Genomic DNA, 23,503 nt, shown 5'->3' with positions numbered 1-23,503 from the left:
TCCTAAAACAAGTCCATCTGTAGAACATGATGATAGTTCTGGAGTGGTTGTATAAATTTCAAATGCTACCTGTGTGCCTTTGACGGAGAGATGAGATACATTTACAGAGATTGCTTCAGAAAATTCCTGTGGCTTGATAAAAACTTTAGGCTCACAGATAATGGGGGCTGGGCTTATTGAACCTTAGACATCTGATGTTAGCTAGCCACATAAGACATATAAATAACTGGTATTGTAACTCTACTATGTCTTCTCTCACCAATGTGGAAACGCAGTTACATTCCTCCTTACACTTTATTGCAATTTTGCATGCACCTCCAGCTCAGTTATCAATTTGTCTTTAAAATTGTATATTGGTACATCCCCTAAGCAGTACCTGGCGATGGACTTGTCAATATCTGATATTGTCCCCTCATATAACTCCCTTTCTGCTAGGCACAGACAATAAGAGCTTTCTGGACTGGTAGAGCAATGGCTTTCGTTACCTCTCCATGTTTTGACCTCAGAGGGGACTATTAAATCTTTTGTGGACTTGCATCAGGAGTTTCATCTCAGAAGTAAGAATGCTTTTGCCACATCACTACTTGAGCACCCTGCCAAAGGAACATTTGACAAGAGGAGAAACAGGAGTGTTTGTCATTCTTTTGGTTCACTAAGTAAAGTACCTACCTCTTCGACGTCATCACAGTGCCATCCGGAAATCAGCGCCCTCAATTTCTTATCAGCTGCTAGCGGAGACTTGGACTGAGGACCTATAATTTGTCAACCCAGTGTCTCTCGAGCTCCTATGTTACCTACTCTTGTACCATCCCAGATGGCTCCCTTCTGTGGAAAATACAATATAAATTCCTTATGCGATTGTTTATATCACCGTGCCAAGCTTAAGTGGCTTCATACAGAACTTGCGATTCCTGTCCTAATATCAAATGGTCTGGGTGACATTGGGCCATATGTTCAGGCATTGCACAGTTGTTCGGACCTTTTGGTCTGCTATCATAGCTCTTATATGACAGCACTGGAAATGTAGACCAGTGGAGTCCCCTGCTCTTCTGTTTGGGGCACCTGGTGGGACACAGCCTCTCTTCTAAAGGTTTACAAAGGTTTCTTCATAAGGCTGTGACAATAGGAAAGAAGGTGATCCTGCTTGCTTGGTTGACTCCTTATACAGTAGTGTATGGCGTACCCATATGATAGCACTCTTGACCCTGGAGCAACAGGGTGTTAAAATTCCTGTCCTCATCTAAAGGACAACTGTTTCAGCAAACTTGGGAGCCCTTCTGAGTTCTAAACTTTAACTGTGGTCATTATTTTGTATAAACTGGAAATGTGGGTTTCAGGGGAGTGGGTTTGGGAGGATGGGTATGGATTGGATAGACAACTGAAATTTTGGTTTTGATATTTGGTGTTGTATCAATCTTTGTTTGTCCCTAGAAGCTGTGATCAACCCTTGTTATCTCTGAATGCTGTTGAGATTTATCATTTCCAAAAAACATGATTGAAATATAAAAATTAGCGTCACACTGGCCACCCTCCAGTCTTCAGGTACTATGCTGGTTTTTAAAGAAAAATTACAAATTATCAACAATAGCTCTGCAAGTTCATTTTCCAATTCTATCAGCACTCTGGTTCAGGCAATTTGCTACTGTTCAATTTGTCAAATTGACCCATTACATCATACAGTGTTACAGAGATTTGCATGAATTTCTCTGATTCATCAGAACTCAATACCATTTCTGGCACCGGCTACTCCGCCACGTCTTCCTCAGTGAAGACAGAAGCAAATTCATTTAATCTCTCCGCTATGGCCTTGTCTTCCCTGAGAGCACCTTTTATCCTTCGGTTGGAACCCCACCAACTCTTAAACCTTGCAGAGGGGAATACTCATGTAATTCTTAGCAATTCTTAGTAATCCAGCTTACCAGTTACTGAAGAGGCGACCTGTGATTTGGACTAAACAGCCTCCAGAGATTTACATGAAGGAAGATTAGCAAAGGTAAGAAACCTAATCTTGCATTCTTATACAATTCCTCTGGAGGCTGAACTAGAGGGACATATCAAAGCAGTCCCTAATATCAGGGAGGGCCTGATGAGCCCGCCGCGAGAACAGAAGTGCCAAAGGCCGTAACATCCTTAGCCGCCACATAGTGTCGGTAAACCTGGAAAAGGTATGAAGGGAAGCTCATGTGGTTGCCCGACAAATCTCCTCGGGCAAGACCGCATGAGATTCAGCCCCCAAGGAAGCCATTCCTCTGGTAAAGTGAGCCTTCACCCCAAGGGAAGGCTTCTTCCCCGCCGCCACATAGGCTGCGGAAATGGCCGCACATATCTAACATGAAATGGTAGCCATGGAAGCAGGCCGATCTTGACGCGTGGGGCTAACCAGGACGAACAGATGGTCCAACAGACGGAAGTCGTTAGTAGCCTCTAGGTATCTCAAAAGGAGATGCCTCACATCCAGAGACCACAAAACATGATCCTGAGACTTGGAACCCGAAGGAGCAAAGGCTGGCAAACAAACTTCCTGGTAGACATGGAAAGTGGAAACCACCTTCAGAAGAAAAGAAGGCACAGTCCTCAAAATCACCACAGACTCCGCGATTCAAAGAAAAGGATCTCTGCACGACTAAGCCTGAAGTTCTGACATTCACCGTGCCGATGTGACTGCCACCAGGAAGACGGTCTTAATGGTAAGATCTTTCAGAGAGATCCCATCCAGGGGTTCATAGGGCAGACGAGTCAGGGAGCATAGGACCAGATTCAGGTTCCAGGACGCCGAGGCAGGCACAAGGGAGGCCTCAGCCTCTCGGCCCTCCTCAAGAACCAGACAACATCCGGGTGAGAAGCCAGAGAACCCCTGAACAAAGAGGGACCTAAACAGGAGAGTTCCGCAAACTGAACATTCAGAAAAGAGACAGCCAGACCCTTCCTGAGGCCATCCCGCAGGAAGTCCAGAACATGAGCTACCGACGGTACTAATGGGTCCACCTGGATCCCCACACACCAAGCATGAAAACACCACCAGGCTTTTGCATGGATATAACCGCAGAGGCAGCCTTGAAGTGCAATCAGATTCTGCATGAGCAACTTCCAATGGCAAGGAAGACGCAGACCTCTCTCCGAGCTCAGCCTCACAAGGTCTGCATACCAAAGTCTTCTGGGCCAGTCCAGAGCCACAAGGATCACCAGACCCCTGTGAGAGGACACCCAGCATAGCACATGCCATATCATGGGCTACGGGGGAAAAACATACAGAAGGTTCCCTGTGGCCAAGGTTGAACAAGAGCATCGAGTCCTTCACTGCCGACCTCTCGTCTGCGGCTGAAGAATCTGTCTGCCTTTCTGTTCATTGATAACGCAGCGCACCATCGCCTCGAACGCCAGCCCTGACAGGGACCATACTCCCTGTTCCAAAGTCTGACTGAGAAAGTCTGCCTGAACATTGGCTATGCCTGTCACATGAGCCACGGAAACAGCCAAGAGATGACACTCCGCCCAAGCAAAGAGCCTTCGAGCCTCCAATCCCAGCAGGGGACTCCTCATGCCCCCTAGACATAGGCAACTGCTGTCGTATTGTCCGAGAATACACGGACAGCCTTCCAGTGTAGACTCCCTTGGAATATGAACAGAACTAACTGGATTGCTCGTAGCTCCAGTCGATTGATTGACCATCTGCTCTCCCTCAGCGTCCAGCAGCCCTGGACCGGGATGGACATGCAAACTGCTCCCCATCCAGAGAGACTTGCATCCGTAGTCAGGGTCATCCAATCCAAGACCCACAAAGGGAGCCCTTTGTTCAGAGTGACCGGGTTCAACCACCACATCATACTGCTTCAAACCAAGGCAACTTCATCCCCAGCGCATCTTTCTGGGAATTCCACCGTATCAGAAGTGAAAACTGAAGAGGACACGGGCGAGCTCTTGCCCACGTAATCATATCTATGGTCGCCACCATGAGACTCAACACCTGCAGGTACTGCCAGGCTGTCGGTGCTGGGACCGAATTGCACTCCTGAGTTTCAGTCTTCTGGAAGACACACCCAGTTCAGACCCCATGTGGAACCGGATTCCCAGGTATTCCAAGTCCTGGGTCAGTTCGAGGTGAATCTTCTTCAGATTGATCACCCATCCGAGACATTCCAGCAAAGACACCACTTCGTGAATCGCTAAGCAGCCCTGCTCCCTCGAGGGAGCTCTGACCAGCCCGCCATCGAGGTGCGGATACACTAGCACACCCAGAGATTGCAAATGGGCAGCCACCACCTCCCTGACCTTGGTAAAAGCTTTGGGCGCCGATGCCAAACCGAAAGGGAGCGCCACACACTAGAAATGCATCCTGAGTACATGAAACCTCAGAAACCTCCAATAACATGGGAAAATCAGGATGTGGAGATACGTATCCGTGAGATCCAAGGAAGCCTAAACTCCCTGGGTGCCACCGCTGCTATGATAGAACGCACTGTTTCCATCCGGAAACACGGAACTCAAAAAAAATTCGTACACTGCTTACAAGTCCAGAATTGGTCTGGAAATGGAGTCCTTCTTTGGCACAATGAAGTAAATAGAGTATCTCCTGGAGCCCAAAATGTCCCTTGGGATAGGCTCTATGGCCGCAAGATCCAGTAACCTGCGCATCGTAGTACGCACCTTGCTGGCCCAGTTCGAATTTCCTTGGTAGAGGACATGAAGAAGTCCGGCGGTGGACAGAGAACTGTAGTCAAAGACCTTCCCTGAGCATCTCTAGGACCCATTGGTCCAAGGTTATCTTTAGCCATTCTGGAAGGAATTGAAAACAAATCACGAGCAGAACTAATTGATTTCAACCAAGCAGCAAAGCTGCAGGAACAAACTGAGCAAGACAGGAAGCTCCTGGGCAAGTAGCCCAAAGGAGAGGGATCATCTTTTAGTTGCCCTGCAGCTGAAGCTATCAGACATACAAGAACCCTCTAGTTCAGCCTCCAGAGGAATTGTATAAGGTGTTTCTGCTCCTGTACAATTTTGAATCCATTCAATTTGAGGCCCTCAACATATAACGCTACGCCTCTGGTTCAATCCACCCTATCACTACTATATAACATGTAACCTGACAGTTTCCCATTGGTTATTTTCCTTCCACCAGATTTCAGAGATGCCATTTAAACCTATCTTTTCATTTAGTGCAATATATTCTAATTCTCCTATCTTGTTTCATAGGCTTCTGGCATTTGCATAAAGTCATTTCAAACAGTGTATTATATTTATTTACTCAACAGTTGGAATAGATAATTTGCAATTGTTAAAATCAGCCTCCTCTGAATTTAAGGAAACCTAGTCTACCTCTCCCAGCTTTGACAAGTTTCATATTTAGCTTAAGACCAAACAACCAGGGAATCCAACTTTCTACCTTCCTAATAGCTATATTTACTTGGTACCCAATAAAACGTGTAAAAATTTCCTATTGCTATCTATAGTCTATTCCTTCTCAACCACAAACACAGCATTCAATTTCAATTCTTGAATCAGCACGTATCTACATCATACTGAAACATTTTTCCTAACAAGGACTTCTGAAATTCAGGTGCATGTCATCACTTAAATGCACAATTGTACTTACTGGACTGTCCAACCATGAATCAGGGTGTTACATAACAGACTTACTATTCCAGCTCTCATACTAAAGTTCACCAAAATCTGTTCACAGAAAAGTAGACAATCCCTACACCTTGAGAACAGGACCAAGCAGCAGACAGTGACTGGTTAGAAAGCTGGGGAAGTCTTGTTGCAGTCCTGCTCTTCTTTCATGATATGCACAAATTACATGCTACAACTTCAGTATTATATTCATAACCTTCCCAACAGCAAAAGTACATTTCAGCAAAGTACACCACTCATGCAGAGATGAGAAAATTCAAATCTTCCTTTTAAAACGATTTTGTCTACTTTGTCAAGTAGAAGCAGCTGCCATAATTAAGAGTTTTAAACAGGATCAGAAGTTGCATGGGGAGTCACTAGAGAACATGATGATCTCATCTAGCATTTTGAAACGTGCCTGTCCATTGATTAATAATCCTACATAAATTGACAGAAGATAAACTAGTTTCCTTCTAATATCCTCTTACTAAATACAGAGACTAGATGGTATTAACAGTCCTATGAAACTAGATTGACTCCTGAACTAGCAATGTTTCAAAATAACCATTCGGGAAGCAGAATGCTACTGCGCTCTATAGACTGCTTGCAAATTTGTGCCTTTATAGCATTTATTGAGGAATTTGATGACTCTTCAAAAAGGCTTAGAGGCTCTTTTTCAAAGTACTAATACAAACAAAGTACTTTGTGTGTCTAAGTCAGTGGTCTCAAACTCAAACCCTTTGCAGGGCCACATTTTGGATTTGTAGGTACTTGGAGGGCCTCAGAAAAAATTAGTTAATGTCTTATTAAAGAAATGGCAATTTTGCAAAACTCTTTATAGCTTATAAATCTTTCCTTTTGGCTAAGTCTTAATAAAAATATTGTCATTTATAGCTAAAAAGACATATGATCAAGGAACTTTTTATTTTACTTTTATGATTATGATAAACATACCGAGGGCTTCAAACTAGTACTTGGCGGGGCTATATGTGGCCCCCCGGGACGTGAGTTTGAGACCACTGGTCTAAGTGCTTTGAAAATGAGCCCCTTATGTGGAAACTTGGCCAAGTTGTGTCAAGAGGACGGAAGCTGAGGGCATTTTAGGGGCTGCACAAGGCGAGGGGGATCAAACAGAGGCCGAGGCCCAGGAGGGGGCAAGAAAACCCAGAGGAAAAGCGGGGAAGTGGGGTGGCAGAAATGTGGGGAAGCTGAAAGCTACGAGGGTAAAGGCAAAGGGCAAAACAGAAGTACAGGGAACAGGAGAGGCGGCCCAGGTGAATGCAGAGGTGAATGCAGAGGTGGAGGAAAAACGACGGGAACTGCGGTGCTTATACGCAAATGCAAGAAGCCTCATGGCCAAGATGGATGAACTAGAGGTCGTGGCCAAGGGGGAAGACCTGGATATAATTGGAATTACAGAAACATGGTGGACAGAGGAGAATCAATGGGATGTGGCGCTGCCGGGGTACAAGCTCTACAGGAGAGACAGGACCCACAAGAAGGGGGGAGGCATAGCACTATATATAAAGGACTCTATCTACTCGGTCGGGATGGATATGGCAACGAAGGCAGAGGGGCTGGAATCACTATGGGTCAAATTGCCGGGAAACAAGGGTGCAGGCATAAAACTGGGGCTGTACTATCGCCCACCTGGCACGCCAGAAGGACTCGGACACGACCTGGAAGCGGAACTGAGACAGGAGTGCAGGACTGGAAGTGTAACAGTGATGGGGGACTTCAACTACCCAGGGATAGACTGGAGAACAGGTCACTCCAACTGCACTAGGGAAACAGGATTTGTAGAAGCTGTGAGGGACTGCTTCATGGAGCAACTGGTCAGGGAACCGACGCGGGGGAATGCTACCCTTGACCTCATCCTGAACAGATTAGGGGGGCCTGCAAGAGGGGTAGAAGTGGGAGGACCACTAGGCAACAGCGACCACAATGCGATCAGATTCACATTAGAAAGGGGGACACCCATAGTAAGGAGAACCGCAACAACTGCGCTCAACTTCAAGAAAGGGAACTATGTTGCTATGAGGGAAATGGTGGGGAGGAAGCTCAGAAACATCTTTAGGATGGAGACTGTGGAAAGCGCCTGGACCCTATTCAGGGACACCCTGCAGGAAGCACAAAAAACGTACGTCCCCAGTTTCAGGAAAGGCTGCAAGAACAAGCGGTCAAAGGACCCGATTTGGATCTCAGCAGAAGTAAAGAAGGCAATAAATGACAAAAAAGTATCTTTCCGGAGATGGAAAAAGGATCCAACGGAGGAAAATCACCAGGCGCACAGGAAATGCCAAAAAGAATGCCACCGAGAGGTTAGAAAAGCAAAAGGGAAATACGAAGAGGGGCTGGCCAGGGAAGCAAGAAACTTCAAGGCATTCTTCAGTTACGTAAAGGGGAAACGACCAGCGAGAGAGGAGGTGGGGCCGTTGGACGATGGGGATAGGAAGGGAGTGATTAAGGAGGATAAAGAGGTAGCTGAGAGGTTGAACACGTTCTTCTCGTCAGTTTTCACGAGAGAAGACACATCTAATATACCGGACTCAGAGGAGCTCATGCGTGGGGAACAGGCTGAAAAATTGGAGCACATAGAGGTAAGTAAGGAAGATGTCCTCAAACAGATAGACAGGTTAAAATGCGGCAAATCACTTGGTCCGGACGGGATCCACCCAAGGGTTCTGAAGGAACTAAGACAAGAAATAGCGGGCACAATCCAGCATGTTTGTAACCTATCCTTGAAAACTGGAGAGGTACCAGAGGACTGGAAATTGGCGAATGTCACACCTATCTTCAAGAAGGGATCGAGGGGTGACCCCGGGAACTACAGGCCGGTGAGCCTGACTTCAATTATAGGGAAGATGGTGGAAGCTATGATAAAGGACGGCATTTGCGAGCACATTGAGAAAAATGGCCTACTTAGAACAAGCCAGCACGGATTCTGTAAGGGAAGGTCGTGCCTAACGAACCTTCTGTACTTCTTTGAGGGAATAAGCAGTCGGGTGGACAATGGAGAACCCATCGACAACATTTACCTCGATTTTCAAAAGGCTTTTGATAAGGTACCACATGAAAGGCTGCTTAGGAAACTGTGGAACCACGGGGTGGGAGGGGATGTGCACAGATGGATCGAGCACTGGTTGTCGGGTAGACTGCAGAGGGTCGGAGTAAAGGGCCAATATTTTGACTGGCGGGGAGTCACGAGCGGTGTGCCACAGGGTGCTGGGGCCGTTACTCTTCAACATATTTATCAATGACCTGGAAATGGAGGCAAAGTGCGAGGTTATAAAATTTGCAGACGATACCAAACTGTGCGGCAGAGTTAGCTCCAGGGAGGAGTGTGAGGACCTGCAAAGGGACATAGACAAGCTGGAAGACTGGGCAAACAAATGGCAAATGAGCTTTAATGTGGAAAAATGCAAGGTTATGCATATAGGGAAAAAGAACCCGTTGTTCAACTACAAATTGGGGGGGGAATTGTTGGGAGAAAGCAATCTTGAGAGAGACTTGGGTGTGCTGGTGGATGCATCACTGAAGCCATCTGCACAGTGCGCAGCGGCCTCAAAAAAAGCCAACAGGATGCTGGGCATCATAAAGAGGGGCATAACTACAAGGACGCGGGAAGTCATCATGCCACTGTATCGAGCGATGGTGCGTCCGCATCTAGAATACTGCGTTCAATATTGGTCGCCGTACCTCAAGAAAGACATGGAGGTACTTGAGAGAGTCCAAAGGAGAGCAACAAAACTGGTAAGAGGGCTGGAACACTACCCATATGCTGAGAGTTGGATAGGCTGGGGCTCTTCTCTCTGGAAAAAAGGAGGCTCAGGGGTGATATGATAGAGACCTTCAAAATCATGAGGGGCATAGAGAGGGTGGATAGGGACAGATTCTTCAGGCTGAAGGGGACAACAGGTACGAGGGGGCATTCGGAGAAACTGAAGGGAGATAAGTTCAAAACGAATGCAAGGAAGTTTTTTTTCACCCAGAGAGTCGTGGACACTTGGAATGCGCTACCGGAGGAAGTGATCAGGCAGAGTACGGTACAGGGATTCAAACAGAGACTGGATGGATTCCTGAGGGATAAGGGGATCGTGGGATACTGAGAAAGCTAACCAGAAAATAAATGTAGAAACCCAACCAGGTCGTGCAGGTGCAAGACCGGAGGGCTAGGACTTTGATAGGAAGATAGGACTCAATTAGGAAACCAAGGAGGCATGGGGGCCCCTTCTGGTGATTTAGACAGGTCGTGAACTGTTTGGGCCGCCGCGGGAGCGGACTGCTGGGCAGGATGGACCTATGGTCTGACCCGGCGGAGGCACTGCTTATGTTCTTATGTGTCAAGCCTCAATAAATTTCTATGGCTGAACTTCTGGTTGTCCCTCCTCCTTGAACCATCTTTGCTGTTTTCACACTGCTTCTGCAAAGGTCCTATTCTTGTTCTTTTTACCTTATCAAAATAGCCTTAAATTTAAACTAATGCTTGTATTGAATTTTCACAACATTATCTTTAATCCAAGGTTGTAAAAAATGTTCATATTCCTTAGGTCTAGTTCCCTTTCTGGCTTCATCTCTCCCATGCAACTTTTCTACCTTAAGAACTGAAGCAAATATAATGCATTATTTGTACTTTGTATCCTTCTATATAGCTTTGTATCCTTCCCCATTAATTGTTGTTCCAATAAATCCACAAAGTAACCTGAAGAATATGTTCTATTAATACTTTAAAAAGAATTTTAAAGTATTAATAGAACACTTTTTTACACTCTTACATTCTTTAAAGACTGCCCATTTCCCACTTTCTTAAATGTGAACAGTAGGAGAACTCCTTTGGCCATGCATTTTGGTTCTGCCATAAAATTCAGCTGTTCTGGCAGCATGTGGTTAACTATATGTCAGCACTCTTGGGCAGGCCTACTGCAGGTACAGTGCATCAGCTGGTATTGGATACCTGTACAGCATATGGATGGATGAATAGGGGACCTCGTTTGATGTGTCGTAAAATGTGTATGATTGCCCGCAAATGTATTCTGCAAAGATGGATGGTTGCTGCTTTGTGTAGCTCTGTTGCTGTATAGGAGGAACAGACACTATGTTGATGACGTATTTGCTACTATAATAATGCTGTTAACTCTTAATAAAACAGATTTGAACATAAAGACTGCCCATTTCATCATTTCAAATGTCACTTAATTTTTTAGCCGCATGGATAGTTTACTTCTTCCCATTTCACACGTCACTACACAATTGCCAAGAAACCCTAATTTTGTTTAAGAATTTCCCATCTGTTTCTCTGGCAATAAATTCTACATAGTATTCTACTTTGCAAAGTGACCCCTCAAAAAATGTAAAATTGCTTGTCTTTCTCCTAGGGAACCGAAATAAGTTTATTAGTGTGGGATGCTGTGTGTAAATGGAAGTGCTAGCAAATTGCAAGTATTCCCTAACTCTGTGCCCCGCAAATATTTTGACACTATGGCTGGAGGGCATCCAGAAGTACGCGGGCATAAATGAAATGACATCACGTACATGTGCGACATCATCATGTCAACATCCGCGCATGCGCGAAGGTCCTCCAGTTGTGACCCTGAGCCTATTTCTACGCCAGTAGGGGTTACTAATGGAGGAAGGTGTGGGGAAAGGTGTGAGGATATGCCGGCAAAGAGAGGTGCCGATGCTGGCTGACAGCCTACAGGACGTGCCTCTTGCTGCGAGAGGCAAATCCTGTATGCAGTCAGCCGGTGCCTCTCCTCCTCGCTGGCGTATGGTGGCACACCTGGAATCTGTGGCATAGTTTGTGCTACACTGCCCTAACTAGAACAGGAGATATCCTAAGGAGAATTCAGCATTTGGAATTTTTCTTTATTACTGGCTAGCTGCAGTATGAGGATCTTTACAAGAGGAAGTGATAGTTAACATAATTCTTACTAAACCCATTATTACTGACAGAAAATGAAATATTTTACTTTTAGTTTAACATCCAGGAACTAAGTTTAAAAACTGCTATCATATTAAGTTAGTAATGATGAGGGAATATAATGGGGCCTTTGCTTTCAGCAAGTAGTAGTGATATTATCCTGTAATGTCTACCACACCTTAACTCCACCACAGATTTATATCCTAACCCAGTGTCTCCAACTTCTTTTTTTTTTTAAGCTCTAGCACACTAAAAAAAGCAAATATTTTTGTGGCACATTATAACTGAAATTATAAAATTGCAAAACCAACAAAAAATTAACTTTAAGTGTTATTTATTCAAAGTTCTTTAACTATGTATGGGTAATTGTAACAATAGTGAAACAAGATAGAATAGAATTGCTAATCAATGTGATGGATGTGCTTGTTTTTTGAGTGCAAATTAACTCAAAATGCAGCTCAATAACTCACAAGCAAACACGCATTTCATCATCCACCATCTGCCGTCGTCCTCTTTATTTGATTTAATTTCTTTCAGAGCTGAAAATCCAAGTTCACAAAGATAAGACAAGCCAAATGGTAACAAAGCCTTTATTGCTTTGTTGCTCAAGTTAGAATATCTACTGCATAAAAAATAAAAATAAAATAACTTGCCATTAGTTTTCAAAAACCAATCACGTCAAAGAATGATGCTTAGCTGGGCAGTTGTATCCTTACGCACACAGACGCTCAAAACATTGAAAGACTCTTGTGTATGCAACATACATGTCATCTATTCTAGTACTTATGATGGGAAATTTTAAAAATAAAGTAAAATAGTTCTGGAATCTCTCGTGGCGCATAGTTTGATCGACACTGTACTAACCTTACCACCTTTAAAGAAAATACACAAAAATAGTTGAACTCTTTATTCAAAATTCTTAAAATAAGAACAGAAACATTTTATATGGACATTAACGGTGTAGTTAAAATTCTCCTTTTGTTAAGCAACAACCATACTTCCTCACAGGTCTTAAGTTTTGCTGTTAAATCTCTAAAGTGGTTGAGAAATTGTTACAATTGAGAATGCAATGATATTTTGAAAATTCTCATTTCCAAAAAATAAAAAGCAGTCAAACAACAGTCCCAGCAAGAACCTGCCTCACAGCACTGTGACCAAAGGTTGGATGCTTGTTTATTTTGTAATGAGGAGGGAGTCTGAGCAAGAGAGCCGCAACAGAGTTAAGGAGAGAGAGGGGAGGAATATTGACCTGGCTCCACCAAGTATATTCCCCTAGGCACAAATGAACCTAAAACCCCTGAGGCAGCAACCAAGGCAAAAGAAGACAATGGGAGCCTTATGGGAAGAAGAATTCAGGAGCATGGAAAAGTCCATGCATCTGCCTCCTGGAGAACTATGAAGCATACCATCCGAAGTACCAGTTCACAACTCTGCTGTTCTCTTTCTCCGCCTGCTGGTGGGTTGGCTTAACCCATGTGTCTAGATTTGTCTGCTGCTGACAGAGAAATTCTCATTTCCAAAAGTTAAAGCAGTCAAATATAAAAATAATCACAAGACCTCCCAAAATGATCATGATCATATTTCACATAATCTGTGTTAGAAAGAGGTACCTGAAAAACAATTACAAAAAAAAATAAAAATAAAAATAAATTCACAAATACCATATATACCGTGGGTGGAAATGTCTGTGCGTCTTATGGAGCGAATAAAACAATTTTTTACACACACACACACACCCCCGGTACCTTTTAAAATTCTGATGGTCCAGCAGTGTATCAGCAGGAGCGAGCTTTCCACGCTCCTGCCCCTCCCTCGCTGGACAGCTGCTTCATCATATCTTGCGGCCAGCAGCGCACAAGGCTGGAACAAGCTTTTCTCACTCCAACCTGGCCCCGCCCTGCTCCCTGAATGGCTGCCGTTAGTTCTCGCAGGACTCTTATTTAATTATTAAATTGTTTATTCACATTGCATACTCAGCAATTTTACAACCCCCTTTTATATAGTTCAAGCTAATCAAAGTCAGTTGACTTAAACCAGTGACATCCCAATCCAATTACTCATTCAGCCGTCCTAGTGACAGCTTTAAATTCACAAATCCACCTCTTTCCTTATAATTCGAGTATCGCTCATAATCCCCACCTTCTCACTTAGTATGCAACATGAATGATTTAGGCATAATGTGGATACCAAAGATTAATATTAAAGAATTTAAGGATATTTGAGTTAGCTTAATTTTTTTTTTTGGGGGGGGGGGGGGGGGGGGCGATTGATAATTATTTTTTTGATATCTCTGCCTATGTGAAACATGATCATGTTGGGTGGTCCTGTGATATTTTTATGTTGCTCAACTAAGATAAATACTTTAGGAAACATCCAAGATGGCGTTTTCATGAGTTTGATGAGAGGACGCCAGGAAACTTGCCAGCAAATTTCCTCTCCACTTTTCTTTATTGAAAACTTTTACCTTTACTATGCCGAAGCAAAGAGGCAGGAGCGCAGCTGGGGCCTCGCGGCGCTCCGGACCAGTAGCTGTCAGCACAATTGACAAGCTTCTGAGGCGGATGCAGGACATTACGGCAGCAAATTCCACGCTGGAGGCGCGGCAACGAGGCGAGATGCCGGCGGCCTCTGTGGGGCTTGAAACAACACTCAGCCCCAATGCCAGAGCACCGCCCCAACAACCTCAAATTACTAGCTCTCCAGGGGAGGGAGTGTTGCCAGGAGATGGTGGGCATTCTACCCCTGAGGCCAGAGAAGTCGATCTGGAGAGCAGAAGTTTAGGCTCTCAGTTTTCTCAAGAGAGCCTGAGCTTAGAAAGTGAGGATTCAACAGCCGGTGGAGTAAGAACAGCCCAGAAGGAACAGAGACAGGGAGAAACTACAATTGGTGAGCAATTTGGAATAAATTTACAACTTTTCTTACCTCAAAAACCCCAGGAAGTTACATTAGAATCCCTTTGGGATTTGATTTTGAATTTGGGAAAGACTTTTAATTCTCAATTCCAACAATTAGAAGGGAAAATTAACAACTATGATACTGAAATTGGGAACTTGAAAAAAGATTTAGAAGCTTCTAAATCTTTAACGAATAATCTTCAAGAAGATATAGGATTATCAAAGAAACTTCAAGAGACTTTGATTAAAGATAATATAAGTTTAAGAAGGAAAATTGAATCTTTGGAAAACTTTTCCAGGAATAACAACTTGAGACTGATTAACTTTCCAAAAGTTTCAACGGTAACACCTAAAGATATGCTGAAACGATATCTTCAAGAAATATTGGAAATACCTGAGTCTGCACTACCACCTATTACACAAGTGTATTATTTACCAACTAAGACTCGAGATATTCAACAAGTAACAAATCAAGATCCTATAAACATCTCAGCTGTATTAGATTTATTTGATAGAGAAATGTCTGTTTCATCTATTTTGCTTTTAACGCTTGCACTTACCCCTGATAAGAGTTGGTTAATGAGAATGTTCTATAAACAAACAAAAATAATTTCTTGGTTATAAGATACAAATGTTTCCAGACTTGGCAAGGGAGACTCAAAAGCGCAGAAGAGAATTTCTTTTGCTAAAACTTGGTGATCTGGCCCTAGGGGCAACTTTTTTCTTAGACATCCTTGTAAATGTGTAATCCATTATAAAACTCAGAAATATGTATTTTTTGATCCTCCCCAATTGATGATCTTCCTGTCCTTGTCCCGACTGGAGAAGGAGAGTGCTAAATAGATTAGAGGTCCTTACTCTCTGCTAGCTTATGATTTTATAAAGATTGTTTCTTTCTGATGTACTCGCATTTAATTTACATCTTGGATCCATTTGAGGACTTGAGAAGATTTATGTTAAGTTATTTTAATTGCTTGTTTAATTTTCTTTTGACAATTATCTTTCCATGAATCATCTTTCTGTACAAGTTTATCTTGATTATATAAAATTGGAAACTTATAAATAAAAAAAAAAAAAAAAAATACTTTAGGAAACGAGAATGTAACATGAACGCATTGATTGATGTTACAAATAAGAATGTGATTGTCTGAGAAAAGGTGACTAAAGTAGCAGATCCAAAATATTGAGAATGTCTGATTTTTTTTCATGTCATGGTTCCATAAATAGTCTGAAAAAGTTATATGTTTGGATAGGGTTTGGACTATTGTATTACAAATTATTTGCTCTAACAGAATTTAATAAATCCTCATTTTTTTTGTTTCTGGTTACTTTAGTCACTTTTTCCCCAGAGATGGTCATATACTTCAAAATATTTCTCAAGCACTTTAAATTAGATATTTAATAGTAGGGGGGAAACCCCCCCCCAAAAAAAAAAAACAAAAATCAAACTTATGAGAAGTATGTCTGTTTAATGTGACTAGGATTTTAAACATTCTGTGATGGTCCACAAAAATTTTTATTTTTAAGAATTTCGCTTTAAGAATTCTGTATAAAGGGTTCAATTGTTTGAGTATTTTTTTTAAGATTATAAGGTTAGGATATATATCTGTGGTGGAGCGTTAGTTTGTCCTAGCTAAAAACATATACTGTATATTACTAGCAGAATCTCAACTTCATATGGACACATTGGAAAGCCAAACAAACAAAAATAACAACCATGGAGAAGTATGTTAGTCTTCTTAAACTAAGTTTCACCAAATGCCAATTCAGCAACAAAATAGCAAACCATTAGCTTCTTGCTCTTCAAAGATTAATTAGTTTGCAATAGACCACACCTACTGGCAGTGAGTACACTTAATGCTGATTCTGCCTAAGTTTCTAATGAATACAGCAGACAGTTCCTGGGTTAAGAATGAGTTGTTTTTAACACTGTTCTTAAGTTGAATTTGCATATACAGCAACTCGGATCATGTGAGAAATCTGTGTATTTATGTTTTTCTGTACAGTACATAGTCTATAAAAACCTTGAACATTAAAGAAACAGTCCTCAAAATAAAGTACTGTAGTATAAATGGAAGTGACAGACATCAGGTTCTGCTGCTGAGGGGTTGGAAAGTGCCTCTCCCTCTGTTCTATGACAAGTTTGTGCCTCCCTCCCATGGGTGTTTACCTGTTCTGGCTCCTCCTCCTTCCTTCCAGCTGCACTTGTTTCTCTTCACAAAGTCAGGGGCAGCATTTCCTACACTCTGCCTGCAGCTGAAGCCTTCCCTCTGAGCACAGAGTAGTGGAAAACTTTCTTTTTACCTCCCAAAGTCTGATTTTAGTTTTCTTCCCAACTTCTCTACCTCCTTGAGGCCCTTCTTGAATCCCTTTCCATCTGTCCCACTGTTCTCTCTCCACCATCACATTCAACATTTCTTCCTCTCATCGCTCTATTCTCCATGCATTTCTACCTCGCTCTTCTCCAACCACCATGTCCAATAACTCTCTCCATCCCTATGCCCAACAATTCTCCTCTTTCTTCATTCCCCTATGTGCACCATCTCTCTTTCCACCCATGCTCAACAAGTTTCTCTATTCCCTCCCCCACCTTGGCATCTCTTTCTCTCACTCCCTCCATTCTTCTTTCCTATGTCCCAAGTTCATGCCCCCTCCCCTCCTTTGTCCAAAGTTTGTGCTCCCTCCCTTCCTTCTGTGTCCCAAAGTGCCTCCTCTCTCTCAACTTCCAAAGTGCCTCTCTCCCCCTCCCTCCATTCAGTGTCCCAAGTTTGTGACTCCCTCTTGCAAGTGGACCTGTTCTGGCCGGCTACTTCCTCCTCCTTCCTTCCAGCCGCACTTGTTTCTCTTCACAAAGCTGCAGGCAGTGGCTCCTATGATCGGCCCACGACTGACCCAGAAGCCTTCCCTCTGACGTCAGAGGGAAGGCTTCCAAGGTCAGCCATGGATCACTTGAAGGAGCCGCTGCCCCCAGCTTTGTGAAGAGAAACAAGTGCAGCTGAATGGAGGAGGGAGCTGGCCAGAAAAGGTAAACACCCATGGGAGGGAAACACAAACTTAGAATGGGGGGAGGGAGAGAGGCACATTAGGACACGGAAAGGAGGAAGTTGGGACACAGAAGGGAAAAGCAGGACCCTGTTCGTAACTACGAGTCCAAAGTAAGTTGCAATGTTCTAGTGATTTTTAAATCCTATTTCTGCCTCCTTACATAAGAACATATGAATAGCCATACTGGGACAGACAAATGGTCCATCTAGCCCAGAATCCTGTTTCCACAGTGGCCAATCTAGGTACCTGGAAGAAACCTAAACCGAAGTAAAATTCCATGCTACCAATCCCAGAGGCAAGCAGTGGCTTCCCCCATATCTTTCTTAATAACAGGAACTTGTACAAACCTTTTAAAATCCAGCTATCCTAACTGCTGTTATCACTTCCTCCAGCAAGGAGCTCCAGGGCTTATTATTTTAATGAAAAAATATTTCCTCCTATTTATTTTAAAGGTATTTCTGTTTAACTTAAGTAAGTGCTCTCTAGTCTTTATAATTTTTGAAAGTAAAAGAAATATATCAATTCATTTTTACCCATTCTACGCTCAGAATTTTGTAGACTTCAATCATATCTCCCCTCAGCTGTCTTTTCTAAGCTGAAGAGTGCTAACCAGATGATGTCTATGATGACATCTAGATCTTGTTTCCCATCACAATTCAGCTTTTTGTAAGCTAGAGAGAGAGAGTGTGTGTGTGAGAGAGAGTGCAAGCAAGACTGGGCGAAGGCTGGGGAAATGGGCAATGAATGCACTGTCATATTTTGTTGCAATTTGAGAAAAACAATTGACAAAATATGACAGCGTGTGCTTTGGCCCTCTTAATGTTGCAAAATATAAAATTTTGCTCTTGGGACAAGCCTGTTCTAAGGTCTTCCTGCATTTTTTCACAGTCCGCATGTGTTTTAACAACTTTGAATAGTTTAGTATCATCTACAAATTTAATCATCTCACTTGTTCCGATTTCCAAATCATTTACAAATGTTAAACAGCACCAATCTCTTTACAGATCCCTGTAGCACTCTACTATTCACCCTCTTCCATTGAGAAAAATGGACATTTGTCCCTACCAATAGCAATGCCTCCTATCACATGACTAATATTCTTAGGAGTTTTTTATGAGGAACTCTTGTCAAAAGCTTTCTGAAAATCTAGATACACTACGTCAACTGGCTTACCTTTATTCACATATTTATTCATAACTCTACTATCTCAACATAAGTCACCCAAAAACTTAAGTATTGTCTTTTGTCATGATGCAGCTCATTTATGTTTTATTATGCTCAAATCTTGGAAACCGGTTAATGCAAACACAAGTTATCCAAACTGTATATCCTGTTTTAATAGCTGAACCAATTTTGTACACTTTCATTAAAATACAATTGAAGTGTACACAACTGGTTTGTAGAAAGTCTGCATTTCATAAAACAGAGATCATCTGTCAACTATTCACAAGCAAACTCGCAAGTCAATTTTCTAAATATTCAGCACAAAACCTTGTTTTCCACATTTGAGAAAGAATCAGACTAAAAGTGAGTTTACTAAGGACTTTTTTCCTCTAACATGTGTGGGTGGGGGGAGAAAGAAAATAGGGTAAGGAATAAATTCGACATTTGTAGTGCTAAAAAAAGAAAGAAGATACTTCATTATGATTTCACAATACAAATCTGAAATCCTCCAAACTAAAAGAACAACTAAGGCATTCAGAACAGAGTAACTATATGTACATCAGAAACTAATCAAAATAAGAGTAGATAAAATGAAAGAGCATAAGCTGTGAAATACTAGGCAATAGGAGGAAAGACTAGTAGAAAACCAAAATGAGAAGTGCTGGAGAGGGAGAAAAAAATAGAAGTGAGAGACAGACAGAACAGAAACAAAATGAGTGGGGGAAAGAAGGAATCTATCCCAGGCTCCCAAAGCACAAGAGGGGTACATAAGAACATAAGAAATGCCTCTACTGGGTCAGACCTGAGGTCCATCGTGCCCAGCAGTCCGCTCACGCGGTGGCCCAACAGGTATAGGACCTGTGCAGTAATCCTCTATCTATACCCCTCTATTCCCTTTTCCAGGAGAAAGTTGTCCAATTCCCTCTTGAACCCCAGTACCGTACTCTGCCCTATCACGCCCTCTGGAAGCGCATTCCAGGTGTCCACCACACGCTGGGTAAAGAAGAACTTCCTAGCATTCATTCTGAATCTGTCCCCTTTCAACTTTTCTGAATGCCCTCTTGTTCTTTTATTTTTTGAAAGTGTGAAGAATCTGTCCCTCTCTACTCTCTCTATGCCTTTCATGATCTTGTAAGTCTCTATCATATCCCCTCTAAGTCTTCTCTTCTCCAGGGTAAAAAGTCCCAGGGTAAAAGTGTGGGGAAACAGGAAGATGTGGCAGAAGCATATGAGGGCTAACCCAGATAGAAATCAAAGGCTGCAGAACAGGAAAAAGAGAGCAAAGAATTAAAAAAAGAAGCAGCTTGAGATAAGGAGAGGCTATCAGGAAGAAACAGAGGAAGGGAACCTCCCAGAAGAGCAAAATAACGTAGATATGAAAGAGGATCAAGCTGAAACCTCCCCAAAACATACCAATGACATAAAACAGGGTGGAAGAGTCCCCCCCCCCCCCAAAAAAAAAAAAAAAAAAGCAGAAGACCATGTGGGCCCTTCTAGGCGTACAGATCAGAAGGGAGAATATAGGTACCTCAACCCTCAGGGGTAGAAGAGGAGGAGGAAAGCCAAACACCCTCTAAAGAGAAGCGCAACAAAAGCAGGCGAACGTTCGCCGGAGCTCACCATCGGCCGGCTGCTGGAAGTTGACATAGGCGTATCCGAGGGAGCGGCGGGTGATCATGTCTCTGCAGACCCGGATGGAGAGGATGGGCCCTGCCGGGCTGAACTTCTCGTACAGCATGGCCTCGGTCACATCCGGGTGCAGATCCCCCACGTAGAGCGACGCCATCGGGTAGCTGGGAGCACTGGGGTTCATCTTCCGCGGGAGGTCGGACGGCTCAAGCTTCACTGCAGCAGCAGCAGCCGCAAAAACAGACACAAGAGAGACGGAGAGTTAGTGAGAAAGAGAGAGAGACACACACACACACAAACCGCCCTGCCGCCCGGGGCCCCCAGGCCGCCCCCTCCCCACCCGAGGAGCGCGGGCCCTGCCAGGCGGCGGCAGTGGCGACGACGGTTCCAAGTTTTAACGGGCGAGTAGGGGGCACGCGCGGCCGGGCGCGCGACGGCCGAAGCTCCGGGAAGAAACTGTTACCGGAGGAAGACGACGGGGCTCCGCTGCAGGCTCGCGCGCTCCGGCCGGGTGTGGAGCAGCAAATGCGGCTTCAACAGTTCAATAGAAGCTTCGTCAACGAGGTTTATCCGCTCTTCGTCCTCACCGCTGCCGAATTCCCTGCGATCGAAAGCTTCGTTTCACTGGTTACTGCTGGGATTTTTTTTTTCAGTTTTTATTTTATTTTTTTTTAATTTTTGGTTGGCTTTTTTTTTGTTGCGTGTGTGTGGGTTTTTTCCTAATTAAAACTTCAAACAAAAGAAAAAATAAAGACTTTTTATGATAGTTTTTTTTGAAGGATTTTGTATTTTTTTTTATTTTTTATATTTTTTTTAATAAGAAATGTGTGCCGAGGCCAGGCTTCGGAGCACACGCTCACACGCACAGCACTAACAGCCGGGGAGTTAGGGGAAGAGGATGGGCACCGTCGCCAGTTATTTATAGAGGGCCTATGACGTCAGTCCCTCACGCACGAACGGCGATACGTAACACGTCAATGCGGAAACAGGAAAGCGTTTGTTTGGAGTCAGCTGAGAAGCAGGGGGCAGGGCGGATTTGTCCAGTAAGAAACAGGAAGTATTTCTGAAAGGAAGCTTATATCTACAAGAAACAAAATGAGTGACCTACAAAGTCCTTAATTGTTGGTTTTCCCAGTTTGTAAACTTAGAGGACAGAGAGCTAGAGTGACCAAGTTACCCATTCTAGAAGGGAGACTTTTCGACTAGACCTGTAGCACTGATTTCAATGGATAGAATGGTCTACAAATATTACTCTGCTTTGGGGGATGTGATTTTTAAAACCAGGATTGGTCAAAAAGTCTCCCTTCTGGAATGGGTAACCTGGTCACCCTACAGATAGCTGATGTGTAGACTGTGTAGGCATAATTTTATAACAGGGCATTTAAAAAATATTTGTTAAAAAGTGAATGTTTATGTAGGCAACATAAGGAAATATATATATGGCTTTATAAAATAGGATCCCAGAACTATCACCAACTTCTCACATAAAGTGACATCTGCTCTGAAGCAGATGTCAGTGTAAAGCAACTACACCTACAACAATTCATATGTGGAGACTATCTATTCTGAATAGGGTTACCATATAACTCCAGAAAAAGGAGGACAGATTGAGACATCCGGGTTTTACTTCCATTGCTTTCAATGGAAGTAAAACCCAGATATTTCAGTCTGTCCTCCTTACTTCCATTGCTTTCAGTGGAAGTAAAATCTTGATGTCTCAATCCATTCTCCTTTTTATGGAGCCATATGGTAACACTATTCTAAAAGCACTGTTTTGTTTTGGTTTTTGCTATGCATTCTTTTTAATGCGTGTACCCCCATGCAATTTATAGTAGCCATTATTTATGTGAAAAACATGCTTTGAACTTTGAAAAATGCTTTACAAAATTCACCCGTATATGTGCTGTTCACGTCTGATGGGCACAAATCAAATGATAATAATAATATTGACCATAGGATTACAAGGATGACATAAAGCACTATTATAGAGCAGGGATTGGGAAAACAAAAACAATTGGATTATGGTTTGTGGTTTACTGGAGTACTATTATGCTTTTCTTACTTGATGGAACCTGGTTCATGAGCGATAGCTAGAGACAGAACCCATATTGCTGGTCTCTGATGGGGAATTACAGGTCCTTATAATAATTATTATTCGGGACAAATTTCAGTATCCCTTAATCTGCATCTTTACTAGTAATCAAATCATGATGCTGTTTTTTTTTCTGTCTCAGTAGTGAGAAGATTTAGGGGAAAGGGGATGGGATTTGATAAACTTCTTTCTTAGAATCAAAGTTGTTTATACAGTATATTGTGACTTCCCCTGGAAAATGCCTTTGTAGTAGGAAGCAGAGAACTGTGCATTTTCCAGTGTAAGGCTAGAATGGACTACAGCAGTGTTTCTCAACACGCGGTACGCATACCCTTAAGGGTATACAAGCAGCTTGTTGAGGGTTAGGGTTAGGCACTTTGTAGGTCTCCAGGCCCCTTTCTCCTTAATGGCCACTGATGCCGCAGAGATGCCCTCCTTATTGCCTGCCCGCCCACCCCCTCCGCCGAAGCCGACCCAGAAGGCTTTCCTCTAATGTCAGAGCTGACATTGGAGGGAAGCCTTCTGGGTCAGCGGGGGATCACAATTATCTCCTTCCAGGTGAGCTGTTCCTTCCAGCTTTAAGCTGCACTTGTTGCAGGGTCGCGTCAGTGGCTCTTTCACACTGCACATGGCTGACCCAGAAGCCTTCTCTCTGATGTCAGAGCTAACAACAGAGGGAAGGCCTGTGGGTCAGCCACATGCAGCATATAAGAGCGGCTGTCCATGCGTCCCTGCAATAAGTGCTGCTGAAGGAGCATAGTAAAGAAGCAAGTGCGGCCAAGGATCGAGCAATTAAGGGAAAGAGGGGATATGATCTGGGAGGGGGGAGGGGAAGGAGCATGTTGGGACATGGGAGGGGTACGATTTTGGGACAAAGGCAGGGAGGGGGCACAATCTAGGAACACAGAAGGGAGGGAGGAAGGGGGCACTAACTTGGGACAGGAGGGAGGGAATAGAAAGGGAGAATTGTTGGGCATGAGTGTGTGAGTAAGAGGGAAAGAAATGGTGCCCATGGGGAAAGAAAGAAAGAGGAAAAATGAGCATAGAGAGAGAGAGGAGGTAGAGATGCATGGGGAAGAGAAGGATGAGAGGGAGAAATGTTGGATATGGTGGAGGATAGAGAACAGAGGGACAGATTGAAGGGGATGCAAG

General features: G+C 43.4%; 1 protein-coding gene across 2 annotated transcripts in view; it reads right to left on the bottom strand.

The window, feature by feature from the left end:
- Positions 1 to 21,129, bottom strand: part of PABPC1 (poly(A) binding protein cytoplasmic 1) — a 200,111-nt gene extending 178,982 nt beyond the window's left edge. The window contains exons 1-2 of one of the 2 annotated variants that reach the window (XM_033933124.1): positions 20,847 to 21,129; positions 20,251 to 20,475 (exon numbers count right to left, since the gene is read on the bottom strand). In XM_033933124.1, coding sequence (XP_033789015.1) covers positions 20,251 to 20,443 — 193 coding nt within the window. In that variant the 5' untranslated portion in view covers positions 20,444 to 20,475; positions 20,847 to 21,129. Of the gene's footprint in view, positions 1 to 20,250; positions 20,476 to 20,722 lie in introns of both variants that reach the window. The other variant, XM_033933123.1, reaches the window with a different exon arrangement.
- Between the last annotated feature and the right edge of the window lie 2,374 nt (positions 21,130 to 23,503).

The sequence above is a fragment of the Geotrypetes seraphini genome, chromosome 2 (genome assembly GCF_902459505.1).
Source record: "Geotrypetes seraphini chromosome 2, aGeoSer1.1, whole genome shotgun sequence".
Classification (NCBI taxonomy): domain Eukaryota; kingdom Metazoa; phylum Chordata; class Amphibia; order Gymnophiona; family Dermophiidae; genus Geotrypetes; species Geotrypetes seraphini.
This window is presented reverse-complemented; position numbering and strand designations above follow the sequence as displayed.